The sequence below is a fragment of the Pundamilia nyererei genome, unplaced genomic scaffold (genome assembly GCF_000239375.1).
Source record: "Pundamilia nyererei isolate P.nyererei 1_Seehausen unplaced genomic scaffold, PunNye1.0 scaffold00205, whole genome shotgun sequence".
In the NCBI taxonomy this organism is placed as follows: Eukaryota; Metazoa; Chordata; class Actinopteri; order Cichliformes; family Cichlidae; genus Pundamilia; species Pundamilia nyererei.
In genome coordinates, this window is record NW_005187606.1 from 1,069,378 (window position 1) to 1,090,188 (window position 20,811).

General features: G+C 40.0%; 1 protein-coding gene across 1 annotated transcript in view; it reads right to left on the bottom strand.

The window, feature by feature from the left end:
- Nucleotides 1-357: 357 nt before the first annotated feature.
- Nucleotides 358-20,811, bottom strand: part of mfng (MFNG O-fucosylpeptide 3-beta-N-acetylglucosaminyltransferase) — a 28,153-nt gene continuing 7,699 nt past the window's right edge. Inside the window, 6 exon segments of the mRNA XM_013914565.1 lie at nucleotides 358-827; nucleotides 4,246-4,331; nucleotides 4,410-4,575; nucleotides 6,416-6,501; nucleotides 12,882-13,035; nucleotides 19,491-19,636. Of these exon segments, the coding sequence (XP_013770019.1) occupies nucleotides 776-827; nucleotides 4,246-4,331; nucleotides 4,410-4,575; nucleotides 6,416-6,501; nucleotides 12,882-13,035; nucleotides 19,491-19,636 (690 nt within the window). The 3' untranslated portion in view covers nucleotides 358-775.

The window sequence follows — 20,811 nt, forward strand, 5'->3', positions numbered from 1 at the left end:
AAGTTTTCCATTAAATAAAGCCTGCAGATGAGCGGTGAGCGGTAGCTAACGTTCTTTAATCAAAAACTCAAAGAACATAAAAACCCAAGCTTGTGGCGAGCCTGCATGATCGCGGGGCAGACGGTCAGCAGAGTCTCCTGAGCCTAACATGGCTCTCAGTTAAATACCTTCTTCAAGAACAAAAGGCAGTACACAGCTGTTTCACACTTTAAGGTTCACACTCCCTTGCTCCCTCCCAATGTTTACAAAAGATTCTTCCTGTGGAGTTGTCTGCTTCCCTCAACTTCCTTACTAGACCCCCACCATTTGTCTTATAGTATGAGTGTGAAACATGTTTAAAAATCCAGTGGCACCAAGGCATCATACAATAAAATAATGTGATTAATACATAAGTAAAAGAAATTCCTATAGACTCAGTGGACCAGCCTTGCTAACTAAGCTTGCTACATTAGCGCCTAATTTCTGAATTTCACCCTCTTCTCTTGTGGCTCTAAAAGACGAACACAACAATGGCCAAACATTAAATCATGTCTTCGGAATGGAAGTCCAAAAACAGATGATGTCTAGATCCCTCTTTTACAGTCTGTGTTGATCAGTGGTAGTTGAGGCGTTGTGCAACACAGATAAGTCTGAGTCACCGTTATTCCTTCTGCATCCAGAATTGCTCCACCAAAATGAATCGGTCCATTTTTCTGCAGGTAAAGGTAAAATATTACATTCAGCTGGATACCAGCTTTGTCTCAGGTGCTTGGATGTGGTCGTCTTTAGGGGGTACTCATGGACACCAGCTGGTGAGGGGATACAGGATGCAGTGGACAGTCTTAAACCTGCAGAACACATAAGTCATGATTAATAACTCAGAGGTGGTTAACAGCTATTGTTAATGATGGTGGGGGGGGGGGGGTTCTCTAAAGGACTGGGTGACACCTATTGGAATTATTATTTTTAGTAAGGCACTGAATCTTATTGGCTCCTTCCACACATTTCCCTGTGTGTGCACAAAGCTGAATGATTTAATAGGTATCAACTCACCACTGGTGACAATAAACAAATCACCTGGAAAAGAACGTGTGTGAATTATTATCCTTACTTTTATCATTCTTTTCTGGGAATGGGAACTTCTGAAATCTATCTATTAAATACCAAAAATGGCCTGCACAAATATCTACAGCAGCAAAGATTACAGCAGAGCATCTGTGTTTCTTAAATGTTATGCTCCTCATTCACAGTGTGATAAAGCAGTGGGTCCTAAAGTGATGAGATTAATAAATAAAATTAATAAATAAATATTACACTAACATAGTTAATTCCTTATTGAAAGTCAAAACTGTATTCTGGCTAAGATGTATATAAACATTTTTAAGAAAAAGCAGGCTCGTGAAAGTCAGCCCCACTTGACAAAGTTAAATCTACAGTGCTGCTCATTAATGTTATAAAGGTGAAAACTGGGTATTTATAGTATGCACGGTGCGCTGGGTCGTCTGTTGATTTGCATGTGTAAACACTTATCTGTGGCTCTGTACTTTCATCTAACAGCAACTGCAGAATGTCAACTAGAGGGCATCTGATGAATATCTTGTGCAATTATCCATTAATAATTTCATATTTTCCTATTATTTATTTTTACTTCCAGAAAAGAGATTATGTTCTGGCCCCTTTGAGCTAGAGTCGCACAAGGGAGAACAGGGTTTGGAGACCACAGCTGGACAGCAGGACCAAAATTATTGTGACTGTTTGCAATGACCCTGCATGTCTTTGAAATGGTTGCTCCGAAGCAGGGACCAAGTCTGCAGAACAATTCTGGTGTGTCAGGACGGCGATAAAACAGAAGTAAGATGGAGTCAGTTTATTTATCAGTCTGCAACTGAATATTGTTAAGCTGGAAATTACATGCAATCTGTTTGTGATAATATGGCAATTAACGGCAACGAATCAGCAAGACCTGCAGATCTGTTGCCATGTGCATACAAAGAAATTCATATTAAACAGAAAATTGCATTAGCTGCTTATATTCAGAGTGCAGCCTGAACCTCAAAGATTTGAAACAAAAGAAATTCCAACACAGAGAGAAGTGAGTTAACCGCAAAATGACTTAGGAGATCAGCAACCCTGCTTTTATATTGGAATATAAGCTAAATAAATAACCAATAACCAAAATAAAGCCATGGTAACCAGCAGAATTGAAATGTTTCTTAGTTGCAAGGAAACATTGCCAGAATATATTGATATTATATATATAAATTACCTAACATACAAGTTCAAACTTGTGTGAATGAACCATTAGTTTGTCTGTTAACAGTTGGCAGGAAAAACACCATTTTTCCATTATATACAGTTCAAGCCTTTGTACAGACAGATGAACCTGTGACCTACTCCTCTCAGGCCGAAGGGAGGGCAAACACAACCGTGCACTAAACCAGAGGATGGGAGCAAATGGAAATGCCACTGTGAAGCATTTGTGGTGATATGTTCTTACAGCTGAGGATGAAGGAAACCGGAAAAGACAAACACATCTGTTGTTCCATTGTGTTACATCAAATTGCTTTTATCTGGGAGTGAAGATAGAACAAGATCAACTGGAGCCAGAGGGCTGTCATGCCTTAACGTAAGATCATGAGAGACAAAACTGAAAACTGGAGATTGGAGCTGGAGATTTCTACAGCAAATACCTTTAGTAAACAAGAGCTTTATCACTGAAGACGCACAATAAATGCATAAGCCTAAAATTATAATAATTATAAAACACTTACAGTATTTTTTACATATTTATCTTATTTTATTAATTGTTTAGGGGTTTTTTGCGGTGGAGAAAGTCGTTTTTCCATTCTCAGTAACAATATCGATATTTTTTGGTATATTTAATTGTGAGCATTTTGTAGACAGACATTATGTCTCCCCTTGACAATTTGGTATGATAAGGTAAATAATAAACTGAAGGCTAAACAAATGACGTGTCATTTGTTATGTGCATTTGATGTCCTAAATCCTGGAGCTTTTCATGATTTCCTCTGCTAGATATCGCCATCAGGTCAAAATGAGGCCCATTACTGCTTTGATACACTTCAGTCAGATTTTAAGGCAACTGCAGCACAGAGTCGAGTCTTCCCTGATACTAGTGCTCCTGTGCTTTTAGATTAGAGGCACTTTTACTTCTAAATCTGGGCTGCTCTTTCTGTAACGAAACATTGCTGGACCACAGGGTTTGTAGTTGTCCCTGGGAACCATAATTCATAACGCGTGTCCTTGACCTGTGATTCTTTTGTGACCTTCACATCAAACCCCCATCTGCTTCCGTTTAACCTGTTCCCATGTGTCTGAATAAGTGACGCATCCAGTGGCTCAGGAAGGCCGGCAAGTTGATCCCTGGTTGCCTCCTCGGGCAAGATACTGAACTTTTAGTGAGTCCAAGAGCAAAAAGAATGCACGGGGAGAAGCTGCTAGACATTATGCAGCACTACACTGCATAATCATACAGCATTCATCTGTTGAATGGTCTTAGTAACGCTCATGTTTTATGCTGTTTTCACACATCAGTAGGGTCATATTGTGGGGTGCAGTAACTTTTGCAGACTCTGAGGGGAGCGCTGTTTGTAAAACACGTACTTGGCATTCATAGGACAGAGGTTAAAATGTAATGCTCTGCTCAAGGAGTGAGGCATTGTCCTGCAAAACAAACCTTAACATTACTGTGACACAACCCTGCTAAATTGGCCAAACACATATTCAAAATTGCTTTGTGTAGTTAAAAATTACTTCTACTAAATACGGGGGGGAAAATGCAACCAAAAAATGAAAGAAGAGAACTCAGGTACTTTGAAAAAGCAATAAAATGCCTAGAGACACTGTATTCACGCTGAGAAAAAAGCACAAGCACACAGAGATACAGAGCTCTTCTTACATGATCCACTCTATCTCCAGTGCCTGGACCTGGATTTTTATGCTCAGTTTTTGGTCATAATCTAGTATCGCAGTTGCACTCATGATCATTTTAGACTATGTGAGTATTATAACCTGTCGTGTAGTGGTTTTGGCATCCAATAAGCCTTTAAAACCAAGCCGCAATTAGCATGAAAATCCTACAATAATTAGAGTTTGATCCATTAGTCTTTAAAAGCGACATATGTTTTTTTAATGTTATGTCATTTATGTGCAAAGGGAGCCAGTGGAACAGTAAACACAATAATGTCAGCAAGGACACATTTCTTAGTACCCCTCATTTACGAATGAATATTGCGAGAAACAAACCTGGAGGGATCGTCCTCCTTCGAGAAGCTCCCTTTTACCTCGATGCTGTTCATCTTATTCTCGAATATCCCATAGCTCAGTGTCACCTGCAGATTAGAAAACACATGAGAGTAGGAAGAAGTGCATTTGCTTGGACACCTGTGTATAAAACCGCCTGCTACTACCTGCTGTGGTATGCTTCTCTGGCTGATGAGCAGCAGGTTTTCCAGGTGTGAGTGGAATAAAGGACAGTGGACCATGGAGATTCCCAGTCGCTTTTCCACAATAAAGCCCACAGTGCAGTCATCAGGAAGACGGATCTTAGCTGAAGTTCTCATGAACTGGGAACCACTGACATACACAGGGAAAAAGAGCCTTTCTCAATATATTCTCACATAACAGAGTGTGCAATACATCCACATTTACTGTGGGAGAAATTTAGCACCATAAACTGTCCAACTTTTATCTGAAAACATGTGGTTGGGCCCATTGACTGTTTACTATGCATATTTCACCGCTGACCTTTTCCAAAGAACTATTTTTGATTGGTTCTCTAGCTCTACCTGTAGCCCTGGGCAGCTATTAGTTCCAGCTCTTTGAGAGAAGTACAAATACAAAGTTTCAGAGACAGACTGAGAAACCAAAAAGTCAAAACAGATACAGCACCAATTTTGTCAGTCAAAAGATTAACAAATTGCTACAAGATAATTTACAGAATGAAAATCATGTTGTAGTTGTTGTAATCAAATTAGCCACTGAGACCATAAACACAGCAATAAATAATTTTGGTGGAAAACCAGTCCTGTTGGTATTTGGAGCAGTAAAAAGTAAGAGGAGATTTATTAAGATCGCAAACTGATTTATTAACATTCGCAACGTGCAATTTACTCTAACTCTGCTGATGTAGCAATGAAAAAGTATCTCTTGTGCTTTGTGTTTGATTTGACAGCATTAAGTGAACTGATGAGGCAATGCAGAGGTTTAAGAGCGTGTGTAGGAATTTCAGTCGACCCCGTGGTGTACAGAGCAAAATGACACAAGAACAGAGCAAACGGAGCGATGAAGTTGGCTTTGGAGCTAAAAAAAAAAATCAGGTCTTAGATGGACATCAGGCAAAGGAAGTGTATTTTGATGTTTGTTTGTTTTTTGATCACGGTGCTGATTGCTTTTATTCTGATCGATGCATTTCCATAAATAAACTTCAAAAACAATGTTTTCTCCAATAAATTTTCACTATACTCCAATGAAACCGTTACAAATTCAGGACCATGGACAGCGCATCCATTTTTCATGAGCTCATCTGAGCTGTGCTCTAAAACATAACCACAGGTGCATCACAATATGTGAGATATAGATCGCAGATACACACATATAAGATTCCCACATGAGATCTGCAAATCCTTTTCTTTTTTTTTTAACTAAACAAATCAGAGTAAAATTGTGCTGGTACTGTTGACCTGTTGACACCACCAGTCTGAGAGTATAGAAATAAACCTTTGTCATTTCCAGTTGTTCTGTCTCTTGAAGGGATGTAGTTTATTTTAATGCAAGAATGCTACAGATCACGATGTTTACAGTCTTACATCGGAGTCTGTCAGTTACTGAACATCATCTGTTAATGTGCGACCCTGCTCTAAATTGATTGTCTCTTGGCAGGTGGGGTCATTTTTCTATATTTGTCTATAAAGGGACGCACAACCAGAGAAGTCGCCCCCTGCTGACCGTTAAAAAGAGTGCACATTTAAGGCATTTTAGAATCTGCTTTGCTTTTTCAAACCAGAGGTTTACTTGTGTTAGCATTTATGATTTAATTAGTTTAACGTTTGGTGCTTTTTCCATTAAAACTGATGAGATATGTTAAAACAAGTTTATATCATTGAGCATTAATGCAAGTTCCCTACAACAATGTAAAGAACAGGAGGTCGTCTAAAACTAGAGAATCTGCACACTTATTAAACAAGAAGCCATTTTTACAAACAAATGTCTAAAACCAGTGAAAAAAATGCTATAATGTGTAAAAGCCCCAAACATGTTTGGTTTGAATTCATATCAGCATTACATAGATGCAATTGTCTGTGTGCTTGTGTTTTTTTTCCTCACTGTCTTATCATCATCGTCCCTATAAAGCACACACACACACACACACACACACACACACACACACACACACACACACACAAATTGTAAATACCTGGCCCACGGAGCCATCTTCTCTGCCAGTCTTCGACTCAGGCAGAAGCCTGCTCCACCTGTTGCAAACCAGAACTGCACCTCCCTCTGATAGACAACACACAGAAATTATTAAGAGATACCGTATAAAAATAATCACAAACTAACAAAGACTGGACTGGGTGTCGTATGAGTAAAAATGCGGTTCCAGTGGAGATATACCACAGTTTCAAACCATAAAGGAAACAAAAACTCCACCTCGACTTTTGCTGCAACATGTTGTGACAGTACAGTAGACAGAACAGTCACTGAAGCGCTGCACTATTCCTGCTGTGGTAAAATGTGCTTATTAACCATTGTAAAGTACTATGTGAAATATTAGTGCTCTGCAGAGGGTGCAACTCTGGCTGTGAAATGTCACTCAAATGTTTCCAAGGAAAAACTCCTTTTAGCCGCTTCAGACTCACAGTAGATGCTGTTTCCTCAAAAAGCTGTTTAAAACACATTTTCTGTGCTTTGAATGAACTATTTAAAAATATACAGATACATTTCCATTAGACATCTACCGACTTAACCCTTTATATGGCAGTCGTTGTTACCGAGTGTTATTTGAGCATGTTGCAGAACTTTTCTTTTTACTTGTGTGACTTTTTTCAAACTTTTTTTAAGATCAACACTCACTGCTTGGGGTTCGCATTTTTCTAAACAGTGTGTATACATAGACTATAGGGAAAAAACACACATTGTCAGTTTTCACAAATATAACACAAAATGAAAGCGCAGCGCTGTCACAGGAACCTGCTTCACTGTACTTGGTAAAGCTGCTGTAACATAGTAATGATGTCCACTAAGATAATGCTGGTCATTGTCATTTTAGTCATTATCCAGCCAACTCTGAAGGAAAACAGTGAAGTGTAGATCTACTGAAAAAACATATATTGGCATAGAAATAAAAATATATATATATATAAAAAATAGCATTGCACCTGGTGTGGGTGCCCCTTTTAATTGCATGTAGGTAATTCAATCGAAACTAAATAAATTACAATACTGAATTACTATCTTAATTTTAGCAGTAGTAAGACTGACAATAAACCCCAATAAATGCCAATTATTTATTATAAACCTGCTATGATGTCATAAAGCAAACAAAATCGAATATCTCACAGTTTCTAGCCAGAAAAAAAAGTGAAATGTGTAAAAGTGGGTTAAATTTTTATCATTGGATAACTGTCTGTATGAAGCTTTGACAAAATCCATTTTACTATGAATACTACTGTCCTATGTTTATAATAGGGTGTGTTTTAGAACACAATGTGGCTCACCTGGTGCTAAAAACTACAAAGTAACCATCAGTAGTGAACGTTTTTTAGGTGAACATTGTGAAAAGTAAATATGGTGACATCATTATTATGCCACAAATTTCACTAATCTATACTTTCTAGAAATCCAACACAAACAACATCTAACTCAACATCTAAAGCAACTTTTGAACTACATAATCCTTCGCTCTTATCGACTTATCAGTTTGGGCATTATGAGCCCAACTGTAGGAGCAGGTAAGTGCGAAGGACCCGATTTCATGAATTCTGGAAGAACACTGAAAATTACAATTCTCCAGATCATCACTGATTGATTAGACACACTGTTGCCACTATCTGTCGCACACCTGATATTTGCTGATTGGCTGGAAGAAATCCATGTACAGTAGTTGTACCACCTCTCAGTGATTTATGGGGGGGGGATATTGATGTCCATTTAAGGTACCAAATATTATTCATGGCCCAATAAAGAGCTAAAGCCTTTAAAAGCTTTGGTTGTATTAACTCTTTTAAATTGTGTTTACTTTTGTTACACGCATATAGAAACTCACACCAACAGACATACACACATATACTCATCTGGGAATACAGTACACAAAAAATACAACACAAGCTCACACTGAATGTTATAAATATTTGCCACCATTTCACAGACACACGATACCTCTGCTATATCAGAGGAAATCAGAAGAGGAAAAGGGCCTCTATGACTGAACCTAAGTGTTCACGGTTTCTCTTTCAGGCGCGTATTAACTGCTCTGGTTTCCAGTCTGTTATGAATAGTACATCTTTATCTTCTAACTTTGAGCCATTTCTCAAGCAACTATTGTGTTTTTCCTTCTCCTGTTGCTTAAATTGCTCAGTTGATATTTTGCCGGGGTAAATGTGCTGCCTTGTTTTCCTGTTTGTCACAGCAGGCAGATAAAGAATTTAACTCATAGAGCGAGCTGTAATTGTACAACTAATCGGGAGCTTGGAAGATTTCTTTCCCTTTGTGTTCTTCATTCTTCTCTTTTTACCTCCTGTTCACTAATTTTCTTGTAAAATTTAACATGTGAAAAATGTACTTGTCCTTCCTTCCTTTACTTTACTTTAATTTCCTCTTTCCTGTACATCTCTTCAAATAAACTTCTCTTCCTTTTTACTATTCCTCTGTTTTTTTTTATCTCTTCCCTTTCCTTTTTACTTCCCATTCCTTCCCACTCCATTCCTTTCTTTTCCTCCTTCCTCCGATCATTATCCTTCCCGTTTCACTATAGTGACAGGAAATCGGAAAAAAACTAGGCAGCAAGATGTAAGAAAATGAGATGAGGAGACAGAGAGGAGCCTGACATCGCCTTTTTTTTTTGTTTTCACTAAAGGGAACAGAAAGAAGGAAGGAAGAAGGGAAGAGAGAGAAAAAGCAAAGCAAAGATTAATAAAGATCTATTCTTCCCTGCAAATGGCTGCAATCAGAGCAGAGAATGTGACACGAGGGAGATGGAGAGAGTCATTTCAAGAAACGAATGAGAGAGACTGTAAAGTGCAAGAGGGAAGCAGAGAGAGACAGAGCACGACACCCTATTCAGAGAGCATGCTGGAGTCGGGATGCTCTTTAACTCAATAGCAGCATTAATTCTGTAAACTCAATAACACACATGCATACCAATGTAGGCACACGTGCGCCGCACACACTCATGCACACACGAGGACATGTGTATTCAGAAGAAGATGCTGCTGACCTCAGGGGGAGCCCCTGCAGCAGTGGAGAGTGAAAATGAAGAAAACAGAAGGGATGGTATGGATTTTGAATGGCAGCAGTTAACCTGACTTGGGTGAAACTTGACATAAAACCGATAGGAGCAGCTTCAGCTTTGTTTTACTGTTTAATGGTGCCTGCAGAAGACCAGCAAAGCCAAAGATCAAAAAGAAGAGAAAGAAGAGAAGCATGATGGATAGACAAACGAAGGAAAGGAGGGAAAAAGGAAAATGACCATCAGAAAAGAGTTTTTTTCCATAAGCTCCTTGTGTAAATTACATGTGATCGACAGACTCCAGCAGTTCTTGACAGGGACGGTGTCCTCTGACATCAGCTGCTCTCTCTGCTGTGTGAGCAGGAGGGAAAACCCTGGCTGCTTTCATTCATCTCATTTTTAGTTTTCCCTCTTGATATTGGAAATCTTCACTCTGTGGTGACCCATCCTCTTACCTTTACAGCAGCAATATTTCTTCATCTCATCTCTAGGATTTGTTACTCATTCTATAATCAGCACCACTGACATGCATAATGCTAACAACTTACTTTATGTACCATAAAAATAAAATGTTGCCATGGTAATGATCATGGTAAGAGATATGTCACGATGACCTTTCTAGATGTCTTCTCTAAGTTCCCCTCACTGAGCACACAGGACAAACTTATGTTCAATGTGCTGATGCATCACAGTGATCTGAACTCTGTCACCTTTTGACATTGAGTCTAATAACTGAACTGAATTAGTCATTAATTCAGCTGAAATTTGAGGACTGAATGTCGTACTTGGTTCCTGTAGTGCTAACTACCTGCTATAGCATTAATTGCTAATTGTGTGTTGGCTCTAAGGGAACAGTGGGACAGCTTATGTGGAGGAATACAGAGCGAAGACACCAGCATGAAGAGAAACATATATGTGTATATATATTCAGGTTTTACACTCGTGTTTTCACTAACCACGTGAAAATTAATGTGACATCAGATCATCCTTCCTGTATGAAGGAAGGCATACAGGAAGGAAAGTGCTTGCTCATAGGGGGTCATATGATTGTTGGGTTTTTCTCTGTATCTATGAAGCGCCTTGAGGCGACTTTTGTTGTGATTTGGCGCTATATAAATAAAATTGAATTGAATTGAACTGTAAGCGAAGCGCCAGTTACAGCAGTCATTTCATGCAGCGCTGTAACATCAGCAGGCAGTCGCATCTATCTAAGCCCGCCGTTAAGGCGCAGGAAGCCGCCGCAGCACTCCCCTGAACAATAGGTGTCACCACACAGAAGACACTGTCGTACACTTGTCTCTTCTGTCCAGCTCCAGGGACGTGGCAAGCAACTGCAAGATATCATATTGCAGATCTACATTTGGTCAGTCAGCTTTTTCCATAAAGGCTTGCCATCTGTGGAACACACTTCCAGCCGAAATCAAATTGATTACAGACATCAGATCCTTTACATTAAAGGTTCAAATCTGGTTAAAGGGAAATCCGAGATGTAGTCATTGGATTGATGATGATTTTAATTTTATATTAATTTATTGTCTATTAATTGTAATTGTATTTATGATGTAATTTGGTTTTATGAAAATGTATGTTTTATTGTAAAATGTATCGATTTTGATTGTAAGCCCAACAAGGGACAATTGTTGAAAATTAGCAATAGCTATAAACTTATGTGCGTTACATCAGTTTCGTATTTTTGTACTTGGACTATGTTAAACTGCACTGTCCCTTTTAAATAAATAAATTCAAATTCAAAAACACCATAAGGCTCCAGTAACACAGGCTTAGAGACTGGGACAAATGTCTATTCCTAAACTGGTTAGTAAATGATTGCTGGCAGTTGCTGGCAGCCGCAAGTTAAAATGGTTTCAGAGGTATGAGGTGCTGCAATGAATGGTAAATGGACTGATTCTTCTACAGCGCTTTTCTACTCTCCCAGACTTCTCAAAGCGCTCTACACAACATGCCACATTCACCCAATCACACCCATTCTTACAAGCACTTTATCTATACTCAGTGCTATCTAAGTACATTCACACTCCGATGGATGCATCGGAGAGCAACTTGGGGTTAGCTCCTCCTGAGCTACAGCCACCCCCAATGAAAACATCCATGCCATTGATTTGATTGCTAGTAGATTGCCTGGAAGATGCCGGCTTGTCTGAAAGCCTCAGCGCTGTGCACTTTTACTCTGAATACAAACATTCTCTATTTCTGGGTTCATCACACTCACTACTAGTTTGTGAGTGTTTGCAGATATGTAACTTCCAGCATGGGGGACAATATGCACACAGCGTCAGATGTAAGACATGAACACAAGCAGAAAAGCACTGAATCACAGCTGACCTTGTTCACATACAGCTACCGGTATAAATGATTTTGTTTTGTTTCATTCGTGTTCATGAGTGGACAGATTCCAGCTGAACAGCTAAAACCCTAAAAGGTCATAACATTTTCCTGGTTCTTTACTCCCTTTTTTGACTTTCCTTTAGTTTTTGTGAGACTCTTCCGTATGAGTAAAGCCAGTTAATGGAAACAGTAGGATGGTATCATTAATTATACTAATGGTTATAGCTCGTGTCTAAAATGATTTTTTTAAGTACAACAAATAAATATGAAGAGAAAGCTGCTGGTATTACTAGCAGGGGGCCCAGTTTGGGCTTTTACACACTAGCAGAAACCCTTTGTTACATCCAAATAGCAATAAGCCTGACCCAATTAAACATGTTAACATGTGATTTCTTGAAATTGGTCCTGTAACCGTTTCCAGTAAGGATCAAAACTGTGAAAATATTTCTGGTGGAGAACGCATTAAAGAGTCGAGCACTCTGTGGGTATTAGTCGAAGCAATTAACCTTTCCAGAAAGAAGCTGTTCACTATCACCGCAAAACAGAGCGAAAAAGGGACACCGTGAAACAAGGACAGAAGGAACGAAAAAAGAATCCATGGAGTGAGAGAGCACAAACCGGAGAAACAGTAGGGTTGATTTAATAACAACAAGCAAGTGACATAACAGCAAATAAGAAAACATTGAAAACAAAGGAGGAGAGAAGGAAACCAAGATGGAGAAAGATAAAGAATCTCAGGAGGCTCACTGGAAAAATTAAATCTGCGGACGGCCTGCTCTAATCAATGATCATTCCACATTAATAAAATTGAGTTTAGAGTTGCATTATGCTGTGCTACAAAGAGTATTTTTTGAGTGGTTGTCAGTTTCCGTCTTTAAAATGAGATGTACTGAACGTGGAACTGTAACCAAACCCTTCATGTTCTCGTCCCTTTTTGCATATTTAAGAGATTTTATTTCTTCAGGGTGCAGTTATATGCTCCTCACTAGATCACGACTTCAGCATGTACTTTGCAAAGCTCAGCCAAGTCCTAGTGCTAAGGTTGACTCTGCCAAGAAACCTAAAATACTCATGAGTGGTATCGTACCGTTGCGTTGCCCTCCAGCAGTTCATGAGCAGTGATGGGCTTGTCCAGGCTCGGCTTGCCCACGTAGATGTCACCTTCCTGGGGGAAGGCTGACAGCAGCGAGAGGAGAGCTTCTGGGTTGACGTAGTTATCATCGTCCACATGACAAAACCACCTGAGGAGCGATCGGTGAAAGAAAAGGAAAAATATTCATTTAAAATGTAACCGTGGTGCTGGGTTTATAATAATAGTTTTCTCAGCTTCGCTCCATTTCTCCTGTTGACATTTGCAATCAGGCGGGAAAAAAATCTGAAGACTAATTTTCTTCTTTGTTGCTTCCACTCTTGCAACAGAGAAATGAAAAAAGTCTTACCTAAGTAATGCATCGTGCATCTGTACTTGAAATGGCGATACCTTACACTGACTGGAAGAGGAGAAACGGAAGCGGGATGAAATTCCTCAAACCAAGTGTGATCAATGCTGTAACCCCAAGTCATCTAGTTACCCATATGCATATATTTACTTGTGGTTGGATGCCACAGCAAAAATATGAGATTTTCTTTTAAGTTTGATGTTGACGTATATTTTAGGACTCCATGTGAAAAACAGTTGACCTTTGGGCATATAAATATCCTGAAGCCCTTGCAAGCCTATCTTCATTACAGACATTGAAAAGAAAAAGGTTATGTTGGCACATAGTGCCAGATACTTCATCTAAATAGAGAACTGACAGCCACTTAACCACAAGATTTACAACAGAGACTGAAAAGCATTTGTATGTGCTCGTATCCTGCTGTTTGTGTTTATAGACATCACTGATAGGCTTTACCTCGAGTAACCAACAAACACAGACCCAGAGCTTGACTCAGCGTGTAGTCTTTTAACAGTCTCACCAACTTGTAAATGTGACTGTTAAATTCATGAGATCAGGTGAGAGAACAGAGAGAAAAGACACCTGGAGTCACAGCAGTCTGTAAACTATTCATATCACAGTTTACAAGGTACAGCATGTGAAAAAGAGTTTTTATGGGACTCTGTGCTGTGCAATGAGAAACTAAGTAGTAAGTACTTAGGAATTAAAGCAGTAAGCAGCAGTCAGGTGCTGCTGATCAAGTGCACTTGATTAATTGATCCTCAGCGAGTACGAGCACCTCTATAGAAGCAGAAGGTTTGGCAGTTCGCTGGTGTGGAGCAGACAATACAAACAATTTGAAGTCCATCATTTGTGCAGTGAGAAAAATAATTCACAAACAGAAAACATGCAGCACAGCTGCCAGTCTTCCCTGGAGTCAATGTTTCAGTAAATTTATCCCAAGGTCAAAAAATGCAATTCTCAGAAATATAGCAAAAAAAAAAAACAAGCACTACAGCTCAGATGCCACAGGCCTCAGGTACCACGTTCAATGTTAAAGATCATGACAGCACAAACAACCGATGGCTTGTTTGGAAGGGTTGCAAGGGGTTGCCAAGCACGATGGTGGAGGGGTGATGATTTAGGCTTGTTTTGCAGCCACATTACCTAGGACCTTGGAGTCGACCATGAATTCCTCTCTACACCATTGGCGATTGTGGCTCAAGAGTTGGGAGTTCGCCTTGTAATCGGAAGGTTGCTGGTTTGAGCCCCGGCTTGGACAGTCTCGGTCGTTGTGTCCATGGGTGTCCATGTCACCCGTTGCCTGCTGGTGGTGGTCAGAGGGCCCGGTGGCGCCTGTGTCCGGCAGCCTCGCCTCTGTCAGTGCGCCCCAGGGTGGCTGTGGCTACAATGTAGCTTGCCAACACCAGTGTGTGAATGTGTGTGTGAATGGGTGGATGACTGGATATGTAAAGCGTTTTGGGGTCCTTAGGGACTAGTAAAGCGCTATATAAATACAGGCCATTTACCAATGTATTCTAGACCCATATGTGTTCTTATATCCAACAGACACACAAAATTGGTTCGTAGAACAGGACAATGATCTCTAGCACACTAGTAAATACACAGCAGAGTGGCTGAAAATGTCAAGGTCCAGACCTCAACCTGACTGAAATGCTGTACATAAACAGAGACATTATATGAGACAGACATGGAAAAACAGAAATTGACCCCAGACAGCAAATCAGCATCCAATCTTTCAGAGCCAATCACGTTGCTTTGCTGATGCCTGCATGTCGTTGACATTCACATCTATGCACTCGCAGGCACATTCTTAATGAAGCAAAGATGTAGGTAGGGGTACTTATCACATTTCTTGGCTTATTATATCCATAACATGGCTTAGCATGGAGTTTGTTCAGGGCTCTGGTAGAAAACCAGAGACACTGATTGTGTCTGCAGTCTTAACTGAGGCATTAATAAAGTAGGACTTATTGGGGGGGGCTTTTCAATCCCTACTTTTAGGCAGGGTCACAAACTTATTTAAGGAATGTTTTTCATCAGATTTACTTGAAATATTGTTGTGTCCCATTTAGTATTAGAATTAGAGTTATGGCTCTATCCCCACTCATTCAGACAGTGTTCTTCATGAGAAGGATGTCATTGTGGCTCAAGAACGCCTGTGAAGCAAGATATCGTGTCCCTTTCAGAGGGAACTTAATCTTTTTGTGGAAGAAGAACATGATGAGGTACATCTGTAATAACTTACTTCAACTTCTAGTTAACTTCTTCAGTTAATGATAGTTGTTAAGGTCACGTGATAAGAGATAAGGTTGTATGTGTAATGATAACTCTTGGTTATCTTGGCAGATCATTCCATGTGATACTGTCACAAGAGCTCTGGAAAAGCTAGCAAAGAAATGTTGAATTTGGGCATTTTAATGGGACAAGATTTAAGATCTTCTCCCATTTTGAAGCTTTTTTCATCTACATTTGTTTTTGTCCTCACAGCTTGAATTGCTCTGTGAGTAATCGAGCTGTTTGATTTTTTTCTCTGCCATCTTAATGACTGGACATGATGTCAGAGCCTCATTCCAAACCAAACAGGCTTGCACTGCAACATCAGAGTCCAAATTACAAAGCTGCTGGTACCAAACTGAAGTGCTGCCTTGTTTCCTCTGCCATCCTAATTGCTGCCCAACAACAGAAAAGGCTTACTTCCAAACCAAACATCCTCACTTCCCTCTTGAGTGGGACTTGAGTGAAACTGGGGAGGTTTGTAAGTGTGCCTTGGAACCAATTTGAAAACATTTTCACTGCCATTCTAATAATGAACGCCCCCCCCATTCACTCCCACCCCAAACACAAGCTGTTAAGTTTCATTCATTTTTCCATAGATCAGTATCAAAGGATTGTCAATACTTTATATTGTACAGCAGCATCAAGCAGCGTTGTCTCGTGCATATTCAAGTCCCTAATAAACAAACTTTTCAGTTTCTTGGAAATATTTTAATCCTGTTTTTTTCCTGCTTCTTCTTCTTCTGTGATTACATAACGCACAAAGAGCTAATAAATACAACAATGACACAAGGGTAGCCTGCACTGTGTGCTAATGCAGTGTTCGAGACAAGGCATGAAATTGGAAAAGATGCAGACAAGAGTGTAGGGGATCATACATCATCTTCATTCTGGGCCCATTAAGAGCAGATTGCATTATTTTAGTTTTGCCCCAGTTGAAAGGTGTTATGGATAGCTGACAGTGACTGAAAGGTGTGTTTCAAATAAGCTCAGTGAACACAGAGGAGGCTCAACGCTGTCAGACTCAAGCCTCAAACTGAAGCAACCAGGGCACGGTTAATTTATCTGAGAAGTGATAGTGGGTGAATAATTAGTTTGGCAGCTATTGACTGCACATCCATCTAATGATGTTAGCTATTACAGAATGCAGTCATACATTTATCTAACTAATTAAGCAATTTCTGTATATCTGTTTGCTGGTTTTCCATCGATCTCAACATCCCCTTCAAACTTGTGCCATGTGTACTGCTAAGGACACGAGTCAGAGAAACGTAGAATCTGACTGGTTGTTCTCCCCTCCTTTCCCCTCCCTCTCCCCTTCAGCAAGGAGTTAAACAGTCTGATGGCGTGTGGGACAAAGGAGTTTTTAAGTCTGTTGGTCCTTGACTTTGGGAGAAGCAACCTGTCACTGAACAGACTCCTCTGGTTGTTTATGGCCGTGTGCAGAGGATGCCCAGCATTGTTCATAATGTCCAACAGTTTCTTTAATATCCTCTTCTCTGCAACTGTCACCAGATTATTTGCATTTTTCTGTGTAATTTTGAGTATGTCTTACATTAAGACATGATGGGAATGTTTTCATTTATTTATTTATTTTCTCCCCGTTTTAATCTGTAGTGGTTCAGCCCAGAACCTATTTGGGCTGCGGCTTAACCAATTAACAAATCAGCCAATACCACCTTGTTAAATGTTAACTGGTCAGCTTGTATATTTCCTGAAGGTGTGATTGGTCCACTTGGATTTTTTTCTGTTTCCTGTTTTTTATTTAAACACAAACTGTTTGACATTTTGCAATGACCCTGATGAAGGCTGAAACGCATTGGTCACTTAATAAAGCTGTTTCCTAATACTTTAAGTGTCACTGGAGTCTTCACGTCATCAAGCATCAGCATGCTGTTTGGGCTTCCAACCTACTGCAGTTGCTAGAATACTGCCAAACAACTGTGCGTAAATTGACTGTTACAGTACCCAAGCCAGAGCCTCCAATTATCAAACCACAAGACATAAATTGCTGTATGTCAGGATATGTCAAGACCTACTTAGTCCCAATTACCTAGATGCCATTTGGGCAAACAGGGTGCTAGTTAAAAGTAACTACTTCAAAACTGTGAGAAAATCAATGTGAAATAACACACTACAAGAGTGCACCGGCTGTCCTTTCTCACCAATACGGTGAAGAAGAAAAAAAGTTATTATGTTTGTCTAATCTATGTCACCTGATGCCTTGGTAGAGTATTTAACAGAGGAGATGAAACAACTCCAGGCCTCGAAAGCAGGTGTTCTTCAGGTTTTAGATGTGTCCTTGATCCAACACAGCTGATTTATGTGGTTAAATTACCTCCTCAACATGTCTTGAAGCTCTCCAGAGCCCTGGTAACAAACTAATCATTTGATTCAGGTGTGTTGACCCAGGGTGATATCTAAAACCTGCAGGACACTGGCACTCGAGGCCTGGAGTTGCCTACCCCTGGATTAGAGAATCTGGCTTGATACCTTCTGTGAGGCAGAAACCCTCTGTGCTCTTAAGATTAGGCTTTAAACTTTCCTTTTTGATAAAGCATATAGTTAGGGTTGGATCAGGTGACCCTGAACCCTCCCTTAGTTATGCTACAATAGGCCTGGGCTGCTGGGGGCTTCTCACTGTGTATTTCTTCTTCACTTAACTCCTTTCACTGTCTATGTGTTTATGTGCCACTCTGCATTTCCAAAGTGTGTCCTCTGTCCTGTCCTCCTCAACTCACGCCCATCCCTGAGCCTGGTCCTGCTGGAGGTTCCTTCTTGTTAAAAGGGACTTTTTTTCTTCCCACTGTCACCAAGTTTTAGTTCCATATGGGATTGTCTGAATGTTGGGGCTGTATTATTGTACGGTCTTTAGTTTACAATATAAAGCACCTGGGGTGATTGTTGTGACTTGACACTATGTAAACAAAAATTAACTGAATTGAACTGAATCAGTGACTTATGAAGAATGTGGAACAGGAGCATATAATAATATCAAGGACATAAGAGTATCTGCATAGGGAATGAAATGTCTGCCTTATTTAAGGAGACAGAACTGTTTAAAGAGCTTCTTGCAACACAAAATGATGAGGCAGAACAGGAGACTACTATCGTTTGCACAGAACTCCCACAGATGCAGATTTGTCCCAAATAAATTAAACAACTCAAAGACAATCTTAGTGTTAAAAACACTAAGAGGAAGGCTCAGACAGACTTATCACAGCAGGTGTAGGGCTGTACTGGCCCACATTCACAGAATGCTACAGGACCAATGATGATATTTGAGAGGAGGACCAGTGCCGTCTCCTGGCTGAGCACAGACAGACCACATCAGTACTTCAGGCACAAAAGGACATGGAAAATGAAAGTAGCCAGGAGCGCAGGAGAAACTTCCAGGCTCCTACAATCAATTAGAACCCTGAAGGAGAATTTTGGTGCAGAGGAAAAAGCCACAGATGAATGGATGGACAGACTCATTCATTTAAAACAGCAGATGGAAGAGGAAATGAAGGAACCAGAAAAAGGCAAAGAAATTCCTCCTCTTTCAAAGAATTCCAAGAATTTCTAAACAAGTCTGCCCTCCGAACCTAATATTAATAATATTTTAATTATATTCATTTTATTACAAATGCATAAAAAATAAAAACATAAAAGGCTGTTCTTCATACCTTTACAAGTTGGACAGCACCGCACAGAAAAGGTAGTTAAGATGATCGATTAATGCACAGGTTATGCTTAAATAAATTCCTTTAAAAAAACTCCTCAAAGATTACTGTTGTAATAAGTGTGACTGTAATAATCCTCACCTCTATTTATGCCTCTGTAACCCTGGAACATAATTTACTTCTTTGATTTCTTGCCGCACTAAGTGCTGCTGTAACGGTCTGATTTCCCCACAGTGATCATTAAAGTTTGCAATCTTAATCTGATCTTTAAAGCCGGTGCAGAGAGGGTGTTAGACAGACCGTAATCGGGCTCACCTCTTGTTTGAGGCCATGAAACCGTCGTACTCTGCAGACATCTTGCAGGACAGAGCCTGCTGACTGTGATCAGACTGGCAGTCTGTTACCACCATGTTATAACCTGGTGACAGAGACAGACAGAGAGAGATGAGAAAGAGATACTACTGAATGCCATCTGTTTCAAAGCAGTTGCACATGGTTGGGTGTATTGATGATTATACCATTCTGCATGGTACATTATTTTACAATCAGCCATGATCAACCCTGTTTGTGATTGACAAGTGATATTAGAAATGGAGAGAAAATATAAAGATAGAGATGTGTGTGATAGAGAGTGAGGAAACAATATAACAGGGGTGAACAGAAGAAGGAAAAAACTAACAAGCTAACAGCATGAGTAGACAGCTCAGCCTCCACTTAACTTATCCATTTAAGACACTCCACGATATTTAGGACCCAGATTGAAAGGATTCCCTTCAATTTACCCACAGGAGCATTTGTAAACAACAGTCACTGATGTAGGGTGATGAGGTCTGGCTTGCAGTCTGCCCAGTTGTCATTTTTACTCGGCAAAACAGACTAGAAATGAGAGGCCAGCTGGAAATCGAAGCACTGTTGCAGTCACAACAAGCATTTACAGAGTTGGTTAAGCCAGGGCTGTGGCTATGGTTTGGGGGTTTTAGTGTTTGTAACTAAATAATTGATGAAGTTACTGCTGTCGTGCCACATGAGTAAATGTATGCGCCTCTCTCTGTATGGGCATGCTCATATTCATCCTTCCTAATACTCTTAGGGGAAAAAAAGACTTCCAAAAACACAACTTCAGCTCCTGTGAGGTTATGTTGCATTCATTTTTGGTGACTCTCACAACATCTGGGCACATCTGGATTTATTGCTGCTCGATTAATATCAAAATGTCTGATTTTAATGTAAATTTTCGTTGCAGATTGTTGGAGAGTCCTTTAACTGCCTGCCTGCAGTCTCCCCTTTGTGTCACATGTTTATTGCTGCAGTATGAGCAGTGGTGTTGACAGCGGGTGTTAGTGGCAGACTTTAAAGAGCAGCTCAGGAGCAATAACAAAATATTTCAACAGGGGATGCCTAAGGCAGCTGCCTAGTTATCCTGTAGCCTTGGGTAAGAGTTATGGGTCACTTCATCTCATTCCTGTGTGCACGCCAGTATTAGAAGTCTTCCTGATGTCTGTGGTGTTGCATTTGTGCACTGTGGCATTGTCATCTTGAAACAGAGAATTCAATTCAATTCAATTCAATTCAATTTTATTTATATAGCGCCAAATCACAACATAAGTCGCCTCAAGGCGCTTCATAGATACAGAGA